Source organism: Actinia tenebrosa, unplaced genomic scaffold (genome assembly GCF_029948245.1).
Source record: "Actinia tenebrosa isolate PJP-AT-01 unplaced genomic scaffold, QUT_ActTen_1.0 PGA_scaffold10__47_contigs__length_13832649, whole genome shotgun sequence".
Classification (NCBI taxonomy): Eukaryota; Metazoa; Cnidaria; class Anthozoa; order Actiniaria; family Actiniidae; genus Actinia; species Actinia tenebrosa.
The window spans coordinates 5,493,150-5,514,140 of NW_028292570.1; the positions used below are offsets into that span (position 1 = coordinate 5,493,150).

General features: G+C 36.4%; 1 protein-coding gene across 1 annotated transcript; it reads right to left on the reverse strand.

Moving 5' to 3' along the window:
- Positions 1-10,991: 10,991 nt before the first annotated feature.
- On the reverse strand, positions 10,992-17,685 carry LOC116291057 (uncharacterized). Its single transcript, XM_031698180.2, has 6 exons — positions 17,492-17,685; positions 15,587-15,840; positions 14,931-15,048; positions 13,283-13,372; positions 12,236-12,379; positions 10,992-11,274 (listed from the first exon to the last, which is right to left on the reverse strand). The coding sequence occupies exons 1-6, from the start codon at positions 17,562-17,564 to the stop codon at positions 11,072-11,074; spliced, it is 882 nt and encodes a 293-aa protein (XP_031554040.2). The 5' UTR covers positions 17,565-17,685; the 3' UTR covers positions 10,992-11,071.
- Positions 17,686-20,991: the final 3,306 nt, after the last annotated feature.

Here is a 20,991-nt window from a genome sequence, read left to right on the forward strand (position 1 = left end):
ATTTCCATTGGAATTATTTAGATTGTTCATTGCAAACTAAAAAATAGTTACAACTTAAAGTGAAGATTAAAAACAAACGAACAAACAAACAAACAAACAATGAAAAGTGACACGTAATTTGAGGTGGTGAATGACCCCAAAAAATGTCATAGTTTGAAAGTTGAAGTTATAAAGGTTTTCGCATGCCAAATGCTAATAACTGTGACGTGTGAGGAGGCATTTATGTTTATTTTTTGTTCCTTGTAATTCTAAACACCGGCTTCTACTATTGCATTAAGTAACGATACCGTTTAGAACGATAGCGAGAACAACAGGCCCGCGGCATGGGCAGCCGTTTAAGATTTGGACTACGGCAGTGCTAATTAAATTATATTTTTCAATCTTATTGGCTTAAATTCGAAAAGCGCAACAATTCAAACTTATTTTCGTTCTTGTTCTTATACAAGTCCGGTATAGTTGCCGTAAATTGGCGAGCAGACTCGTTGAACAACGATTGATAACATAGGCGAGTTTGGAACAAATTGTATGTGGGAAACGATTTCCGAGTGTTCCCCACTTAAGCAATAGAAAACTTTTTCCGTGTTTACATAGCCTGATAGCAACACGAGGGGAGGTTGGGAGAATTCGAGACAGTTATGCAAACCCGAGACGTAGTCGAGGGTTTGCATAACTGTCGAGAATTCTCCCAACCCCCCCGAGTGTTGCTATCAGGCTATGTAAACACAGAGAAAAAAGTTTTCTATTGCTTTTATAAAATAAATACTAAGGGAAAACATTACCACTTGCAAGAAAATAAATCTTTATTTGAATTTGATTCTCATATCAAAATACCAATTCTCCATACATCACGAACTTTGATCGTTAGCCAATCAAATTTCGTGTAATAAACGCCAAGGAGGCAAATGTGAAGCGAGAAAGAATCGCTAGCTATTTTCAACATTTATCATTCTAAAACTTTAAAACAAATACAAAGAAATGTCCAAAGATTGAATATAAATCTTAATAAAAGATTTCAGAATTGATTATCTTTACGAAAGTGATCAAAAGTAGATAACTGAGTGTCACTGTGACTGGAATTCTCGGTTGAAAGAAACGTGGTTTTGCTCAATTTGACAGCCAGAAAACATGGCAGCGTAGTTGATTGTTTCGTCTCGCCTCGTGAAGATATTTTGTGGAGCTGAAGAGCTATCGCTGGAAAAAGTTTGAAGCTGCTGACTGTTTCCTTGAAATACTTGTATTCCTTATCGGGCGGTGCATTTAAATCATGAGAAAGCACGTCGCTGAACAACCGAAGCTGTCCTGACGAAGGACGTGTGTTGTACCTCCTGAGGGAATTCTCTTTGCGGTGACCAACGAGAGATTGTCATGATATTACGATCAGAAAGACCTGTATGAGACCATAGGGTTATGCCTGAGGCCCTTACTCAAGTCAAAATTTGGAACTTCGTCTTCAAAATACATTTTTGGGGGCGTTTTTTTTCTCGAAAGAAACTGTAAATTTTTGAACTTATACCGGGAAAACAAGAAAGTTGTGACGTCAAAACTGTGTTTACATACCCTCATGCAAACATGGCTATCAACCAATCAAAGCGTGCGTACTATTTAATTTATTTTATAAATATGATTGGTCTAAAAAAAATTCGGACGATAATTCCGATGTATCTTTGGTAAACGGAATAACAATTCGGTACTATTTCGGCGTTTTTCCGTAAAAAATACAATGACTATTTTTTTCGGCCAATCAGACAGCTTGGATATAATTATTTAAGCCAATTATAGAAATCTTCACTGCGCATGCCTTGCCGTTGGGTGCTATCGTTCTAAACGGCATCGTTACTTAATTTCTATAAAAGCAATGGGTAAAACGAGGACGTATTTCAAATTGAATTTATCTGTGTCAGTAATGTTTTGTATAATAAATGATTACCCCCCATACGTCACAGTCGTTCGGTCATTAGCATATGACATGGAAAGACCTATATAATCTCAAGAAGCCGCACTGAACTGTTAATTTTTTTGTTGTCATCCAACAGCGTAGTATGAAATTACCCTATGTAGAATCAATACTGAGAATATTGTCAGAAGGGAGATAGGCACTTTAATTACTGAAACTAATCCAGCCACTGTAATGTACTGCATGTAATGTACGATGCAAATCAGAGCATGAATAATAAATAATAATAATAATAATAATAATAATAATAATAAAAACGTGCTAGGAAACTGATAATCAACCATCAGCAAGGTCCATAGTTTTTTATATATATTTTTTTACAGTGGCGTACAACAGGGGCAGTGTGTTGACAAAAAAGTAGAATCATATTTACTTACAGACGAAAAAGATCCGTACAATAAGCAAAGGCATCTTTTTCAAGTCGTGTTATCCCATTGTTACTGAGCGAGCTAAAAAGAAACAAACGTACAAATAAACTGCCTGACTGCCTGACTGCCTGACTGCCTGACTGCCTGACTGCCTGACTGCCTGACTGCCTGACTGCCTGACTGCCTGACTGCCTGACTGCCTGACTGCCTGACTGCCTGACTGCCTGACTGCCTGACTGCCTGACTGCCTGACTGCCTGACTGCCTGACTGCCTGACTGCCTGACTGCCTGACTGCCTGACTGCCTGACTGCCTGACTGCCTGACTGCCTGACTGCCTGACTGCCTGACTGCCTGACTGCCTGACTGCCTGACTGCCTGACTGCCTGACTGCCTGACTGCCTGACTGCCTGACTGCCTGACTGCCTGACTGCCTGACTGCCTGACTGCCTGACTGCCTGACTGCCTGACTGCCTGACTGGACTGCCTGACTGCCTGACTGCCTGACTGCCTGACTGCCTGACTGCCTGACTGCCTGACTGCCTGAAAGAGTACATTTTTGCAAAAAAAAAAAAAAAAAATTACCACAGGCTTTAAAGTTCAGATACTTACAGTATTTGTAATTTCTTTGTGTTGTTAAAAATACTTCCTTTAAACTCCGTTATCTTATTGGACGAGAGTTCCCTAAGTATTTGACAGAATTAAATATGGTCAAGGCCATCCTTCTATATAAGGACAATTTGCTTCTAATAAATATGTATATAAAAAAATTCCTCTAGGAATTCAATGCAAGGGGTCTATTTAGCGATATATGTACATATATATGTATCCCTTTTTTCCTATTGTATGCTAAATTGTCAAAGTTTTAGGGATTCGGTGCATATATATATGTATATGTATACATATATATATATATATATATAGGTGTTCGTGATGCTCTTCAACAATGGCTACCTTCTGAGATAAACAAAAGTCACACCTGTTAGAACCACACTTGTATGATGATGCGAACGATGCGATGCCCTAGTTAAGTGTAAAATCCAAGTTATTGTTCATATATGTTTTGACAGCTCAACAATCACTCCAAGTCTTTCAGACAAAGGAAATAGTGCCACGACTCTGAGCGGTCAAAACACATATGACACCTTAAGGACATATAACGTGAATTTCATCTCTTACCTACTATCCCACTATCTCCTAATCATGCAAAATGCCATGTTAAATCAGGTTTTTGTATTTTTAATTGACTCTGGCTTGAAAATGTGGTTTATTGTTTTGCTTTGTGCATCATCAAACAATTACAATTGCGTACAGTTTCCAAAGGTTGATAATGTCCTTGAAAACCTGATCATTTGTTAGTTGGTTCAGTCGATTGCCAGTTAAGTCCCTGGATATGCAAATTCATTATATCAATAATCAACACCAAATTTATCAAAGCGATTAATACCGACACTGACACTGACACCGACACTGACACTGACATTGACATTGACACTGACACTGACACTGACACTGACACTGACACTGACACTGACACTGACACTGACACTGACACTGACACTGACACTGACACTGACACTGACACTGACACTGACACTGACACTGACACTGACACTGACACTGACACTGACACTGACACTGACACTGACACTGACACTGACGCTGACACTGACGCTGACACTGACGCTGACGCTGACGCTGACGCTGACGCTGACGCTGACGCTGACGCTGACGCTGACGCTGACGCTGACGCTGACGCTGACGCTGACGCTGACGCTGACGCTGACGCTGACGCTGACGCTGACGCTGACGCTGACGCTGACGCTGACGCTGACGCTGACGCTGACGCTGACGCTGACGCTGACGCTGACGCTGACGCTGACGCTGACGCTGACGCTGACGCCCATGGTAAGCATCCCTGTTCTCTATTGTTGAGCGTTTTGACATTCTTTTATGTGGAAAATGAGACCAAAAATATTTACTTACAATACTTTAAGCGATACTAATCCTCTAAACGCCCCTGTTTCTATCACGGTAATGTTATTAAAAGAAAGATTTCTGGGGAAAAAGTTATTATGATTTAAAATTTATTTTGACTTACAAAATATATTTTCAAATAAATATTTTAAGTTTTTAGAGAATTTAATAAATAGAAGATTCTCAAAAACGAAGATGTATAGCACAAAACAAAAAACAAAAAAAAAAACGTCATCAATAATGCTAGGACTTTTTTGAGTATAATTGACTACATCAACTTCATTTCTTAATTTAATTCTCTACTTTCACATCCCACAATGCCTTGCGTATTGAGGGGGTAACCAATTAAATAACTATCCCAAATTGAAAAGTTTCTTAATTGAATTTATACTTTACCTGCTTTTATCTGTACAATACTGATTATCAGTTTATTCCACGTTATTCCTGCGTGTAGAGATGATCAAGAGTTTTGGTCTTATAGAAAAGGTATTAACCTACTTCTATCTTTTTCTATTTTTTACTTCTTCATTTTATTTTTGGATTCCAAACAAGGTATTGTAACATTGTCTGATCAGCCTTCAGCAAAATAAGTGCATTTTTACCCTCTGGTTACCCCCCAAAGACGAAAAGTATTATAGGGAAGTGAAAGTAGAGAATACTGTTTTTTCCCTAGGCCTCATTCTGTATTTGAACTAAATATTGATTATTCAAAATTTACTAGACTTGCAATGGTATAGGTGGGCGTTGTGTTCATAAACATATCTATCGTGATGTTAATGTGCCAGCCATTCTAACAATAGGTTTTTAACTTTGCTTCACTGGAATGTCCAATAGATTTCTAGGCGGTAATTTAAATAACTATTCAAACAAAACAAATGCAGTGATCGCACGCCCACCTATAGATGAAAATCTAAAACACAAAGCTAAGGCCAAAAAGGGAATTCTTTGTCATGAAGACCTTCACCTTATTGAGTACTTTTTTGATCACGATTTACTTACAGTGTAAACACATGTTTAGGAATGTCCTTGGGAACTGAGCTTATATTTTGGCAATTTACGACCAGTTCGTTTTCGTATTGGTAACTTGTACATGTGCAACTAGTTGGACAAACTGTGGCAGAAGGCAGATTGTTAATAATATTTGATTTGATTACCGTTTACCTTCTTATCATTTTATGATGCAATCAGTGCTATAGCTTTTACTGTGTGGCTTTGTCAATGGTGGAAAGACGACAACTAAGTCCAATAAGAAAAGCAGTCCTTTAAATATTTTTATTACATATTTTTCATGAGAGGATACGTTGTCCAAAGTCGTAAGTGTCTCAGATGAAGGTTAAATCATCGAAAACATTGTTCACTTTATTTTACAGCGTTGTTGAGAGAAGTTGGACCCGGAAATATGTCATCACTTCAAAGCTTTATTGTATCTTAAAACACTCATTGATAATTCATAAGCTTATGGTCCAATTGGAGCCACCATACACGTCGCGTGCATCAACCTTTATACCCGATAAAGTCCTCTTCATTAGTATTCAAGTGATTTTATATAAAGACGCATGTGGATGAAGTATGCATCCAAGTTTAGATGAAGACATAGAGCTTCATCAAGGTCATAGTCAACCCTAATGATCTTTGACTAACGTGCCTGTCTTTGCCTTGGCACGCAATATCCAACGTGTGGGAGCTTCTATTGAATATGGTTGCGCATGCCCCTGACGTCAAATCTCTATCGAAGTATAAAATCCATGTTCGTGACGTGTATGGTGGCTCCAGTTGAACCAAAATCTTATAAATTGTTCATGAGTGTTATAAGCAGTTCAAAAAACTCGTAGATCGTGTTTTATCAGGTATAAAAGCACTCGGCTACGTCTCGTGCTTTTATACCTGATAAAACACTCCTACTCGTTTTTTAAACACTACTTATTGTCAGCCTACAACGACAGGTAAACACTGCACGTCATGTGCTATCAAGCAGAGAGTATTCTTATTCATAGTATCAAACAGCTGAATGAATCTTATGAATCTCATTATCAGCCTACAATATGACATGCACTGCCGGTCGTGTGTTATTAATCAGATTATACACTCAGTATACGCGTTTCGCATTAAGAAACATCTGAAACATAGAACATAAGAGCTGAGACCGAAATGGCACATGGGAAATGACATAATTCTCTTATCCTCTCTATTTCATTACACGCTCCGAACGCATAATTTATTCCTACCTTGATTGGTCTGAGCGACTACTGCACATATCGTGAAATATATCACCAGTAAAAGTGAGTTGAACAGCGCCATTATTGCTTATATCTGTTATCATGAAGAAAAGAAAGGACTAACTTCATTTAAATGTTGTTCGTTATCTTGTTTTCCTAAAAAGAAGAAGGAGATAAAAAGCGAATAATATTTCGGGAAACCCCTTCGTAAGGTGTTAAATGATGTAGAATTATAGTTTTACCGATTATTCTTATCCTTATAATTATTTCTATTCATTTTTTATTATCTATTATAAAACAATTGCTATAAATCTCGCGTTCTGATTGGTTGATAGCGCGTGCTTTATGAGAGCACACAGCACACTCGCTCACTTTCAGTTGCGTCATTCCTATCTAAAATAACGATTATTGTAATTTTTATTTCATAAAAGAAATAAGAAACTTGCTTGCTGTGCAGTGTGGAGTTACGATTGGTCGAAAACCATGTTTGATGAGGATATCAAAACACGCTCGCGTCATCCTTTACAAATACATCAGAAAAATACGAAATTTTTTTCGTTTTTTTGGCGCGTTTGTTATTTCATAACACTTGGGATGTTGAGAGTATCTGTTAAGTGTATCCTTTTTCTCGTCGAAAATCGCTTGCTCGCAATCCATATAAGTCGATAACGCGAGCATTAAAAAATGAATGGACTGCTTGGATTCTTTTTTCAAATGACCGTCTTATAACCTGTATGATGTGTAAATATTCATTAATGCATGCAAATAACCTTGGCTTGAATTTGAGCCACCATCCAACATTTGGTGATGCTTTGGCAGTAACTTAGATTTAAAAAATTCGGCCAAAGTACCTTTTTATTAAAAATTTTTTCATAATTTTTTCTTTAATTTTCCTTTCCTAGTTTTATTTTTTGATGTCGCTTACTTTACTTCAAACTTTCCTAGTAAGAGCATTGAAGTGCCTGAACACTTAACAACCCGAAAACATAGCGACAAATGAAATTCTTAATTCAGTTAGTTATTTTGACAGAGTGCTCCCCACAATGGTATAATATTTCGAATTGTAATTTAAGATTTTATAGAAAACCAAAGGAGGCAGAGGGAATCATAAATATAAAATAATACAGTTGTCAAAAAATAGAGAACATATAAATTCAAGCAAACTAATATGGGAAAGCTATTTTCTTGTTTTGTTCTGTTTCTTTCTATTTTGATGTCTTTTTGTTTTAAGAGTGATTTTATTTGGCCCGTAAAAAAAACTAAAGATAATACATAGACGTAGACACAAATTCCATCGTTTTCTATTGTTTTGCTTGACACTGAGTCACTAGTCATACAACTTTGTTTCAGGGGGCATGTAAAGTCAATCTAGAAAGAAGGAAATCCCAAAGAATAAGATGGTTCGTGTTGTCAGACTTTGTAAAGTTTTTTGAATCTAACTGTACTTACAAGCTGAATGTATTGTATGTGTTATGTCTTCACATCTTGGTCGTTATGCGAATGATTAGTTTTGGAAAAACACGGCTATGTTTAAAGGTGTTAACTGTAATAATCTCACAGCTGTGCTGAAAAGTTTCATTATGCGTTGGACATTTTTATTATAAAAACATACGTCGCATAAGGTGTTTTTTTTCAGGTTTTTGAAAAATTTCTTCCTCATGAATATCTCCCCAGTTTACATCTAGATCGTTATTGAGTCGAAAGCAAAAATATGCCCATAGAAAATCACACGATAATATAAAAACATTGAAAATACACACGTTCTCTTCAAAAAGTAAATTTTTGACAGTTTTATTTTTGAACACACAAGAAAGCTGATTTGTCGACCTTAAGATATTTTCCATCCAATATTTATTCAAACTGGTCATATATTTTGATATGGTGTACTGTAAAAGTGGATATTCCATCCATCCATCCATCCATCCATCCATCCATCCATCCATCCATCCATGTAAGTGTATTTACAATCGACTGGGATACGGTTAACACGAAAGAGACCTTATTTTTAAATTTTACAATTCAGCGTCTTATTCATGTTATCAAGAAACGCATCATTTGGTAATACCAATTTGGCCGCAAACATACTCCTCTTTAAAAAAGTGAATTCCCATTAACTGGAATATTACATCGAAATTTAAATGCTCCTCAAGTATTATTTATTTTTTTAGTATCTATGCCTATCTTTATACAACGTTTGGTATATCTGTGGCCAGGTCTGTGTAAATTATTTCGTGGCCTTTTTCTGGGCTAGGAACAAATGAATCCTGACTATTCAATTTTACTCATAGTTTCATATCTTAGTCTTTGATCGTCCCTCCTATCGTCCCGGATCCTTGCCGAGGCAGGTTTTCTTGCACTTTTCTATTTTAAACCAAGAAAATGGTAAAACCAGCTGTGACCATATTTTTCATATTTTCGTAGTTTTTGAATAGTCTCTCTTTCTCTTTCTCTTTCTATTTCTCTTTCTCTTTCTCTTCTTTCTCTCTCTCTCTCTCGCCCAATCTTTTACTTCCTTCCTTCATTCCTTCTTTCTCTTTTCTTTCTCTCTTTCCAACATCCATTTTGTGATATCTTTGGTCCCACATTGGGCCATCTGTAATGCATAAAGTTAACATCAATTTCTAGATAATGCGATCATAAAGGTTAAGTGCATATAGATTATATCAAATATAAATTAACCTACAAACCTGGCACCCATGGCAATGGATGGTTAACTAACAGACATTACTAGATAATCGTTTATGTAATATTTTTTATGGACCTCCTCTGAAATCTTTGTTCGGTAATATTTTAAAGAACCCCGAAAGCACGAATATATATGAATTAATATCATGTCATGGTTTCATCTGTTCCCGTCCAGATGTTGCGAAATCAATTCATTCAGTCTCATGCTATTGGACAAGTATATTCTGGAAGTTACTTGGGGAAACAGAAAGTCCTTTAGCTCTTTGCAACTCTTTACTCTTTGGGGGTCCATTATTAACCATTCCGAAGTTAAGGGGATAAACTTGGTCGAGCTGTCGTTGCGGTGCATTTTGGAGCTGTTTTAGGGTATATATTCCAAGATGGCGCCTATTTCGTCTCCTAAAACAGCCCCACATACACTGAATGTCAGCTCGACCCAGTTTTTCCTTGACCTCTTTTTCCCCTCCTTCTAGTTTCTCGGTGCTGACCAAGAGGAACGTGGACCCTGGGTACTAGATTGCCAACTCTGACGCAGACGTTCGTAGGGTTTGTCACGCAACGCTTCCCCCCTACGAAAATCCCAACCTTACTACTTTCCAAAGACCTTTTTCGAGTTCCAACTTAACGTTTCTTGATTATAGAATTATTTACTCAGGCATAGCTTCGTATCAGTGTCTGAACATTCACAACTACAAACGGTAAAGTAAAGAACCCACGAGTTTAACAATAATACAATACAAAATACAATACAATAACTTTATCTATCCTTGAATTAAAGATAGCAAGTACATGCTAATATCTCCACGTAAAAAACACTTTGAAATTCCACGGACCTTCGTGGAACACATGAATATTCTACACAAAGTCGAGGCCTACCCAAAGTAAAGGAGAACTCGAATCTGGAGTATTGTTCGAGTTTAGTATATTGCTTCACGTAGCCGAATCAAAATTTAATTAGTTGAATAAAAGCTGAATTTGGAAACTTAGATATATCTTTATTACCACCTGATTTATAATTTACAGATTACAACTTTTGCCTTGTCGTTAAATTTTAATTCAATTTGCAAAAAAAAAAAAAAAAAGGAACATGCAAAGACATTAATTTGTGGTGATCACAACCCTCACAATACATGACCATTTTTTTTAAATAAAAAAAGTCTTGGGGGATATCGATTTGCAGACAAACTTTTAAAACAAAGACTTTGGCTCCAAAATTGGCCGCAACCAGAGCCTCCCCCTCGTTTCTCGGTGCTGGCCAAAAGGAAATTGGGCTCTGAGCGCATAATTGTAATGCATAGCAAATTACAGTGAAGCGAGTCATGTTGAGAAATGCATCGTTACTGCGCATAAGGAGACTACCATTTGTAGGTAGCCATTAGCAGTTATCTCGGCCAATCAAAACGGCAGACAAATAATTTGAATGATAATATACTTTGTTTCAAGAGGGTATGTAAAAGATTTTGCATTAATAAACTGATGAACCTCATCGTTTTCCACGTGATTTTAACGAACTGCAATTTGCCAAGTGTCGTTTATTTTCAATGGACTACCACTATCATCACACGCGCCCCTCATGTTAGAGGGACCTTGACTATGACATGAAAATAAATGCTTATTGTCCCCCTCAATTCCAAATGGGTAATTATTAATTCGTTGCCCATGGCGGTAACCGTAATTACCCCATTTGTCGACTTGAATGGTAGTGCTGTTTATTTCACCCCAAAGGGAACAGTTTTGGGCCAGAATAGACGTGTCCTCGGGCAGTCGATCAAACGAGCCACATGCAGTGGGGAAAACTGAGACCTCTCGAGTCGTGAAAAAATGTATAACATCTTGGCCAGCGGTATCGTTCTTGGTCATGATGCTCACGACTCTACCTACTGATTTCTTGTAACAATAGAAATGGATTTGATGGAACCCCATCTTTTGGTGAATATCCAGCAAAGCCTTTGAAGTTGGGATGATACTTCTGTTGTTGTTGTTGTACTGGCCAATGATACGATAATTGTTGTATCCCCTGATTTTGTGGTAAAGAAGGGCTTTCCAAATAGAGTCGTTTGATTTTAGTCCAGCCACCTATAAATATGCAACAGTTAAGTGTAATAATAATGATTTATGATTTATTCAGCGCTCGTTCTGTGTAGATATAATCAAAAGCGACTTGCATCGAGTGCCTCAGTGGTTCTTTTACGTCCCTCCCATATTGGTTAGTAATAATAATAATGATAATAATAATAATAATAATAATGATGATGATAATAAATGAATATGATAGCACACAAGTGCTAGTTTGAGCGAGCTAAAGGACAAAAATTTAATAGCTATGACAAAAATGTTAAAAAAAAAAGAAAAAAGAAAAAGATACACAATAATAAAAATATTTAGATCTTATTAACCGAGCGGGAGGTCTGTACGAGATAATCTTGACCGAGGTCGGAATGTACAGACTGAGGTCAAGATTATCTCGTACAGACCGACCAAGCTCGGTTGATAAGAGTTTTATTATATGCCCACTTTTCATTGAAAAGGACAAAATGTTTTCGCCGTAAGATTAATATGCGATCGGACCGGTTAATACCGGAGAATCTAGACCAGTCCGCGAAGCGATCTATCCAATCAGATTGCTCGATTTGCTAGTGTCCAGGCTCTTAGATTCACGGTCATATAATAAATAGATATATAAATACAAGTAAAATATAATAATAAAAATAATATCACTGGATACTAGCAAGATACTGAAAGAACTAAGCTTATTAGATGTTGTTATATTATCCATCAATAATAATCAATAATAATGATAAAGTGTGGAGAGACGAGACCGCTATTTAATGAGGGCATCCGAGCCACTCGAAAGTCTAACCAATTGCAATTGATGTAATTACAGATGCAGGACTTTCTTCTTACTTATTTAAGAGTGTTGGTCTGGCCGGAAGTTCAACCACGACCTACGAAGCTCTGGTTTAACCAAGCGAGCCCACCGGTTATAATGTTAGTTTAATAAAGCATTAATCAATAGATACACAATCAAATGTTTTACCTCCATTAGTTGTCATGTCACAGTATGCTTCGATTGGGTTCCCTGTGTTGGCCGGATCGAGTAAGTAAACACCAGATCCATTTGAAAAGCCATTGGTCAGAATGTCTAAGCAGGACTTGGCAGGGCGTTCTTTGCTACCCAGGACTAGATTAAGGGAATATCATCTGTTAAACTGAATTCTGTGTTTTGACTTTTAATGGTATTTGCCAATAGCTAAGATATAGATTAGTCCAAATCTGCATAAATAATCCTAATTACTTTTTATGTAATTTCAAACCCTGTGATGTTTACATGACGTTCTTTATTATTCTGCTTATTTATCGGTTCATATTCATGTGAATATATGAAAATATTTGAAAGAAGCATTAATCACCAGAGAATAATCAAGCAAACATCACGAAAACAACACATGGCTCGAAATGGGTAATTTACATATGAAGGCAATTGATTCCTTCGACGATGCGGCGGCCATCTGGAATCGTAATGCATTAATGAGTCGTGCAGGGAGCAAATAAAGCTCTTTTTCAGCAATGACGTCCAGTCGATTGATATTAACAGCTCGCCACAATAAAATACAAAAAAGACATCGATGACATGGATCACCTATATATTTTCCGTTATTTTTGCATTTTTGCTCCTTGGCAAGATGGCGCGTATCAAAACAAAACAAAACAAAACAAAACAAAACGAAACAAAACAAAACAAAACAAAACAAAACAAAACAAAACAAAACAAAACAAAACAAAACAAAACAAAACAAAACAAAACAAAACAAAACAAAACAAAACAAAACAAAACAAAACAAAACAAAACAAAACAAAACAAAACAAAACAAAACAAAACAAAACAAAACAAAACAAACAAAAAACAACAACAACAACAACAACAAAAACAAACAAAAAAACGAAAAGAAAAAAATAGTGTCTTTAACTATTTTCGATCTCTGATTTTGATAGACAATCGAAAAGACATTTGCATACCAAAGGATGCCAATAATAAGTACCCTGGCATCAGGCAAAACAAGTTTCATCATGACTTTATACATACCCAGCTTTATACAGTAAAATGATCCTTCAGTGTTCTGACACCTGCTGTACGCTGAACAGTTGTGAGTCCCCGATGCACATTCATCAATATCTGATATAAAAAGAATATTGGTTTATGTCGATCTAGGACAATATGAGACAGTCACTGGTAAATGGCTTTTAAACGGCTAAAAGCCGTTACGTTACGTTTACGCAAAAACTCACGTGTTAACACACCAAGGCAGGCAAACAACCTTCAAAATGTTACCACTCTTTTCATTGCTACGCGCTGATCGAGCCGAACAGTCGCGACAGGGAAATTGGGCAATACACTTCCACCAATCAAATGAATTGGTCGGTACCTTTATATCCTCTCTTTATTTTTTATTTGTTTACGACAAAATCACATGTTAACATACCAGGGCAGGCAAACAACCTTCAAAATGTTACCACTCTTTTCATTGCTACGCGCTGATCGAGCCGAACAGTCGCGACAGGGAAATTGGGCAATACACTTCCACCAATCAAATGAATTGGTCGGTACCTTTATATCCTCTCTTTATTTTTTATTTGTTTACGACAAAATCACATGTTAACATACCAGGGCAGGCAAACAACCTTCAAAATGTTACCACTCTTTTCATTGCTACGCGCTGATCGAGCCGAACAGTCGCGACAGGGAAATTGGGCAATACACTTCCACCAATCAAATGAATTGGTCGGTACCTTTATATCCTCTCTTTATTTTTTATTTGTTTACGACAAAATCACATGTTAACATACCAGGGCAGGCAAACAACCTTCAAAATGTTACCACTCTTTTCATTGCTACGCGCTGATCGAGCCGAACAGTCGCGACAGGGAAATTGGGCAATACACTTCCACCAATCAAATGAATTGGTCGGTACCTTTATATCCTCTCTTTATTTTTTATTTGTTTACGACAAAATCACATGTTAACATACCAGGGCAGGCAAACAACCTTCAAAATGTTACCACTCTTTTCATTGCTACGCGCTGATCGAGCCGAACAGTCGCGACAGGGAAATTGGGCAATACACTTCCACCAATCAAATGAATTGGTCGGTACCTTTATATCCTCTCTTTATTTTTTATTTGTTTACGACAAAATCACATGTTAACATACCAGGGCAGGCAAACAACCTTCAAAATGTTACCACTCTTTTCATTGCTACGCGCTGATCGAGCCGAACAGTCGCGACAGGGAAATTGGGCAATACATAAATGAATAAATGGGATCTCGAAAGGGGTAAGCGAAATCCGAATTATTTGCCCGGAGTCGGTCATAGTTTTGTCATTAGAGAGTTATAGGTTTACGTTCACGTTAATCGAGAAACGTCAGTTAACCAGTGAAAAATTCTTTAAAATTAATGAAAATGAATCGCAAAACAAACCCAAGTAGTAGAAAAACGAAGAAATATTTGTGTTTGGTCAGAAGGTTTACTAAAGGTAAAGTAAAATACAGGAAAACGATGAAAACGTTTGCCGTTTGGGGGAAGAAAAAAAAGGCAATCTAAAACCCTCTATATTATATAAAAAAACCGCCAATTTCCAAATTGAAGGAAGGGTACGAGAATATAGCAGAATCAACGTACTAAACAAAGCTTCTAAATTGTGGAAAGAAAGAAAAATGCGAAATATACAGTTACCTTCACTACAACTTGACCCTGTATAGCCGCTTCGGCACAAACAGCTAAAGCCTCCATCGTACGTGAAGTCAGCTCTGCAAGTACTGTTAGCAGGACACGGCTTGTTCTTACAAACGTTCTATAATAGTAAAAAAATATGCAAAAATGCAAGAGGGATTAACGACTGCGGTGCTTAAGCAATCACAAACACTAACTTAAAGCAGTTTTCGTGCAACTGTGAAAAGCTCACGACACGAACACGGTCGTGACACGGAGAGGCATACGCCGGCCCAATCACATTGCACGAGAATTTATTCTCCATCCAATCAAATGCCCGAAACAGGGCATGAACACACGGCGCATACAAAAAAGCGCATACAAAAAAGTAAGAACAAGTTAAATCAAAATGAAATAGATTTAGTTACAACAAAATGATATAAAATAAATGGAAAAAGATCTAGAATAAAAATTAAAAAAGAAAATATCACAAAAAAATAATATCTAAGGCTTGCAAAAAATGCATCATTGATCGAAAAAAAGGCAAACGATGTTGATAGTAAAGATAAAGATGCTGGCAACAATGACAATGGTACTGACTGTCACTTGCTGCCTGATAAATGATGACACTGAACATCATAATATAAATAAGTAATTATGAAAGGTTTCAGCTTTGATACCTCTGTACCATGGTAGACATAGCCAGGTCTGGTAATCAGGTCTTCAGGGTGTTGGAATGCATCTGAATCATTGATATCGCACGTACCAGTACTCTCATGGAAGTTATAAGAAACACAAGAGTCACTGAGATAACAAGTGATTCTACACATAGTCTGCGATGTAGTAGTGACTGTCTGAATCACGTGGTTACGAAGATATCTTCCAGGCTTGTGTTGCAGAAAAGCCATATTTTTGCAACCTTGAGAACTGCTTTCTTTAAACCAGTAACAAGAAACAAGTAAAATAAAATAAAATAAAATCACTGTCATATATGTCTTTTTGAACGGTCGAGATGGGTGGCTTTTGAGAGCACACAGCACGCAAGAATAGACTTGTGGAATGGCAGAATGTCCAACTAAGTGTTGAAAAGTGCTTGTTTGATTAAGCTCCAGTATATTTTCTTTAACACTGCGCACTGCACGTTATATTAAGTTACATATACCAAAATGTATTATTAAAAAGTGTATCCATGACAAGAAAATGAAGAGGCTACCAGAATGACAAAAGACGCCGAAAAGAAATTATTAGCAGTCAAATGAGACACAAGTTCATTAGATCCCTTAGCTACCGTAGCTTCTTATTTCAACCCTTGTTAAATAAATTAAAGTCGTCTATAAATTCCTCCAAGGTACCATCTGAGCGGTGAACGCAAGCATGAGTGGACAAAATGACCTGCCCTAAGCATATTTGGAGCTTGAAAGAACGAAGCAACTAACATGGCGGTGAAGAGAAATTTATGTTATTCTTCCTTTCCAAATTTCTGCTTCTTGTAGGCACGTATATGATATTGTAATCAAAAGAAAACAGAAAAATAAGCAAAAGTTGGGTTACAGTTGCTTGGGAATGAAGGCCGACGGCAAAACAGCTAAAGGCCCTGTGATTGGTCGAAACAAAATTCACCGCTCAGCTAGTACCCTTCGACCGTAATAAAACGAAGTTTGAATAAAATATGCCGAATTAATCCTGCTTTATTTTCTAAAGTATCCGGAGTTGAAGTGATTGAAATCTTCAGCATTCTTACAGTGATTATTCAAAAAGTGCGAAGAAACCATTAATCCCGTAGGGATTTTGCATTGTTTCACTGGTTAAAATATGGAAGAGTCTCACTTCTATAGTTTTATGACATTAATTATTAACGCTCTAGACACAAGGCAAGTACAGCTAAAATAACGAAAGACTTAATTTGATTTAGTTTTTTGTTTAGTTTAATGGATTTTTTTTGGAAATATAGTTTGTAATGCGATTGCACTAGCGTCTGCATTTACAAATGTTACAGCTAACGTGAGCAACACTGAATATAATGGACAAATTTTAGATGCATTCAAAAAACAAAACAAAAAACACACACACACACACACACAAACACACATTTATGCATGTAGGCAAGTCCTTAGCTATTTGTGATAAATATTTAACGTTATTATAAACGGTTGACCACTTTTGTTAACATTATTCCTTACAAAATTTAAGGAAGTATTGCTCCTTCTACGTTTCTCGAAAATCAAAAATTATAAATAGAGCACATGCAGTAAAACCATGAATTAAAAACAAAATTCGTAATGATAAATAGTAGCTATTTAGTGACTATAGTTGCTAGCACTCAAACAGAACATGTATTACACACAGACGCAACTCATTTTAAAGTTCGTAGGTTTCAAGCCATTATGTTATTGATTTCAAAATGTAAGTAATATTCGTCAATACCTTCTCACTATGTTTTTAGATATCCATTTTACCGTATATAAGTGTTATCGTGTACTTATGTTCTTGATTTTAAAATGTAAGTAATGTAAGTATTCGTCACTACCTTCTAACTATGCTTTAGATATCTATCTTACTGTATATAAGTGTTATCGTGTACTTACGTGTGATTAAAGTTATCTGTAACACAAGTAACAAAATTTCATCCAATTTCAATTGACATCTGAACACGTTCATTTTTTTTAACTCTCCGTACAGGAATGTACGCTGGAATAGTTCTCAGACCTTCTTATAAGGAACTGTTAATATTTTGGCTGCATTCCGCGATGGTTCATTTAAAATTAACGAAATTTAGGACTTCTCTCTATCGGAAGAAATAGCGACTAGTAAAGGATTCAAAATAAAAGCTTATTGAAATTTTAATCAGATGAGTTGACTCTATTATTGACTCTATAATTAATTTTCTAAGAACAAGACCCTGGTGCCAGAGTAGACCGGGTTACCTGGAAGATTAGTCGCTCAGTGGGCTAAAGATCCTAAAGGCAAAGTCAAAATAAGCTGCTAGATGACAGAGCGACAAATATTTCGAATATAAAATTGAGAAAATCAAAATCAAAAATCAAAATATCCAAATTCCAGGAGAACGTCGAACACCATTCCAGATCTTAGCAAATATGGTGGAAGATGTGTCAACAAGCACGTTTTCCATAAGAGATTATATTCTGCTTCGTTCAGTTAGAAAAGTCGCTAAATAAAGCTTCGTTTAAACGGTAAGACAGGCTAATCTTTGCTCAGGATTTCTCTCAGAATTGAATGATTCTTCATAGTTTCCAAGATTAATCTATGTTTTGAAATTGATAAACACTTTCTAAAAGAAAACTTTCATTTACGAGTGAGCTAGAAGTTGAAACACGATCAGTCTCAAGCGAAGGTCAAAAATGCATACGTTTTAAAAATGTATTTTTATCATTTTATTATAGTCTTGATAATAAAATCAAAACTCAAATAAACTTATATGTGTCTGATATTTAATTTGTAGTAGCTTTAGGAATCAAAGCATGGATATTTAACCAAAATAATCTATTGTCATTGAAAATTGGAAATATTTATTAATTCTCGTTTATGCGAAGCCTTTTACATTTAGCTAGAAATCCCTGGTTTATGTTTGAGTAAATTAATATTTCTAGATCGGCTGCCTTTAATTACAGCAGTCAACGAAAAAAAACCATGCGTAGACATTCATTTACGTCACGTGACCAGCTAGCTCCGCCCTCTCTTAATCACTTGGCAACATAGTGACATTGATTGACAGTTGGCACGTGCTAATTGATCGGACTGTAGACCTGAACCCTTTAGCAGAAGCCCGCAAAGGTGTCTTGAGTAAGGTCCCGAAGACTCCTGGGTACTATTGCCAAACATGTCCGTGTAGGGGAGGAATCAGGACGAAAAAAAAGTATTTTATGAGCGGTTTATCACAGGCAACCCGCTAAAAATTGCTCAGACTTTCGCAGGTTCGATCTCAGACCATCCTCGGACCTTCCTCTTATAACGACGTTGGTCAAGTGTTGCACTCAAAATTTAAAGGGCTAGTCAGATTTTATCGAGCGCTATTCTAGAATTTACAAACGCCTTATTTTGTTTTATTTCACTTTTTTATTTCATTTCTATTTCACTTAACTTATCCTTAAGGTGGCTGCCTACTTTTGAACGTTCGATTTGAGCCCACGATGTGCGCGTGCTCAAAAACCGCTGAAAAATCTACAAGATTTTATTGAAGAACCATACGCGTTTTGAGCTTCAACAGGGCAAAACCCTCAAATTTTGCACGGGACTCTATATTTTTTGATAGCTCATTCTAAAAAACTCCTAAAAATCTAGGTTATATCAACATTTAACAGGAAAAGTTGAAATCAGGAACACGTGAAAAAAATAGATTTTTGTAGGGATTTTTGTTCGACTTTATGAGATTTTTTAAGAGCACCGAAACTACAAAATATGACAAATCAATGTATCTCTCTGTCTTTTTGTCGAAAATATCCATGTATTATTGTAGAAGGATTGACTAGCCTTCGTTCGTGCAATCATATAGTCTGCAAATAACTATTATCTTATTAATCTTACTTTTTTTTTCTAATCCGGTGGCGCAATTTTTACTCCAAAAGCTCGTGCGTAGGCTTCCATTAAATGCTGATTATCTCGAAAACGAGCTCGGGACACCCTATTTTTCTTTCCAGATTTGGAATCAGCATTAAATTGCAATTCGGAAAATCGAAGTTTTAAGAAAAGCTTAAATCAATTTCCTAAAGTAGGTAGTCACCTTAATGAGGATCACAGGAATTCAAATAAAAAAACTCATTACGCCATTGGAAAGGCTAAGAATCTATTTTACGTTTTCCCTAATTACAATTAATCGTAACTTGTAACTTAAAAAATCTAAATTAGATAAACTGAATACAACATTTCAAACTTTCTTTTAGAGATTTTGTAGTGTGACATGAGAGTGAGAAAAGTCATTAACGTACAGAAATCTGCCACACGACTTGAGCATTTAGCTTAGTAATGTCAAAATTGCTATCACAAGCAATGTCTTTATTTCTAGGGGAATAGCGGAAACCATAGATCGTTTTCATAGCCAGTTGTCGCTAACAACAATACTGAACAACAGACATGTTTAGTTTACAAAACTTTGGCAGGCCTTTGAAAACCACCTGTCGAGGTTGTGAATAAAAATGGTTATGAACTATTTAAAATTTATTAAGCCCCAGTATCTAATCAGCCCATCGCCTTCTCATAAGCCACCAGTTCAAAAAGCACTGAAAAAAACTAAGCCCTCAGGGGGCTTAATAGACGGAGTACGGTATAAAATAATAAATATCTTTGTTTAAGTGCATAGTCGTTCTAGCGCTCGCTCAGAGACACAACGGACAGGAGTAGTACATTGCAAAAGAAGATGTTAAAGAAAAAAGGGGAAAGAGATACCGAAGATGATCAATGACGGACGATGATAATAACAACATTCTCACTAGCACACTTAAAACTAAAGCTTATCGAAATCCAACTTGATATGTTTGTAACGTAACGAGGGTAACGTAACAACACGAGGGCAGCATTGAAAAAAGGGTAACTAGAATCACACATAAAAATTTTTATCTATGCCCTTTTAGATCGAATTATTAGAATTTAGGTATGTATAGAGTGTTTTCATTCACGTGAAAAGGCAGCCATAAACAATAGAAACTTTCTACTTAACAAATTGACATCAGATTTTTATGTGTCTGTCCTCTTATTGACAATAAATTGCGTCATCACATTGTCAAAGTAGTGTGGATTTACGAGGCGTAGCCGAGTGGATCCGCATAGTACTTTGACAATGTGATGGCGAAATGTATTGTCAATAAGAGGACAGACACATAAAAATCTGATGTCAATTTGTTTTTTACAATAACAAAACGATAAAACTTCTCATTTTTAGCGATCAAAACAACCAACGGAAAGAGCTCGCGCTGGTTGACGTCAGCTTTATCTGTCTGTCCTCTTATCGATGAAAAAAAATAACCAATCAGCGCGCGAGAAATTTGTAAGTTATTGTAAAAACAGTATTTGCATAAAGATAGAGTTCAATTCCCGGAGGATAGAAAATGTATTGATTTGGTGCCCCATAATG

Bases quoted from the DNA above. Each gene is read 5' to 3' on its own strand.
- LOC116291057 (XM_031698180.2), bottom strand. From the start codon at position 17,564: ATGAACGTGTTCAGATGTCAATTGAAATTGGATGAAATTTTGTTACTT. The intron at 15,049-15,586 runs GTATCAAAGCTG...TTACTATTATAG, and splicing joins ATGTCTACCATGGTACAGAG to AACGTTTGTAAGAACAAGCC. The intron at 11,275-12,235 runs GTAAAACATTTG...GCATATTTATAG, and splicing joins TGACATGACAACTAATGGAG to GTGGCTGGACTAAAATCAAA.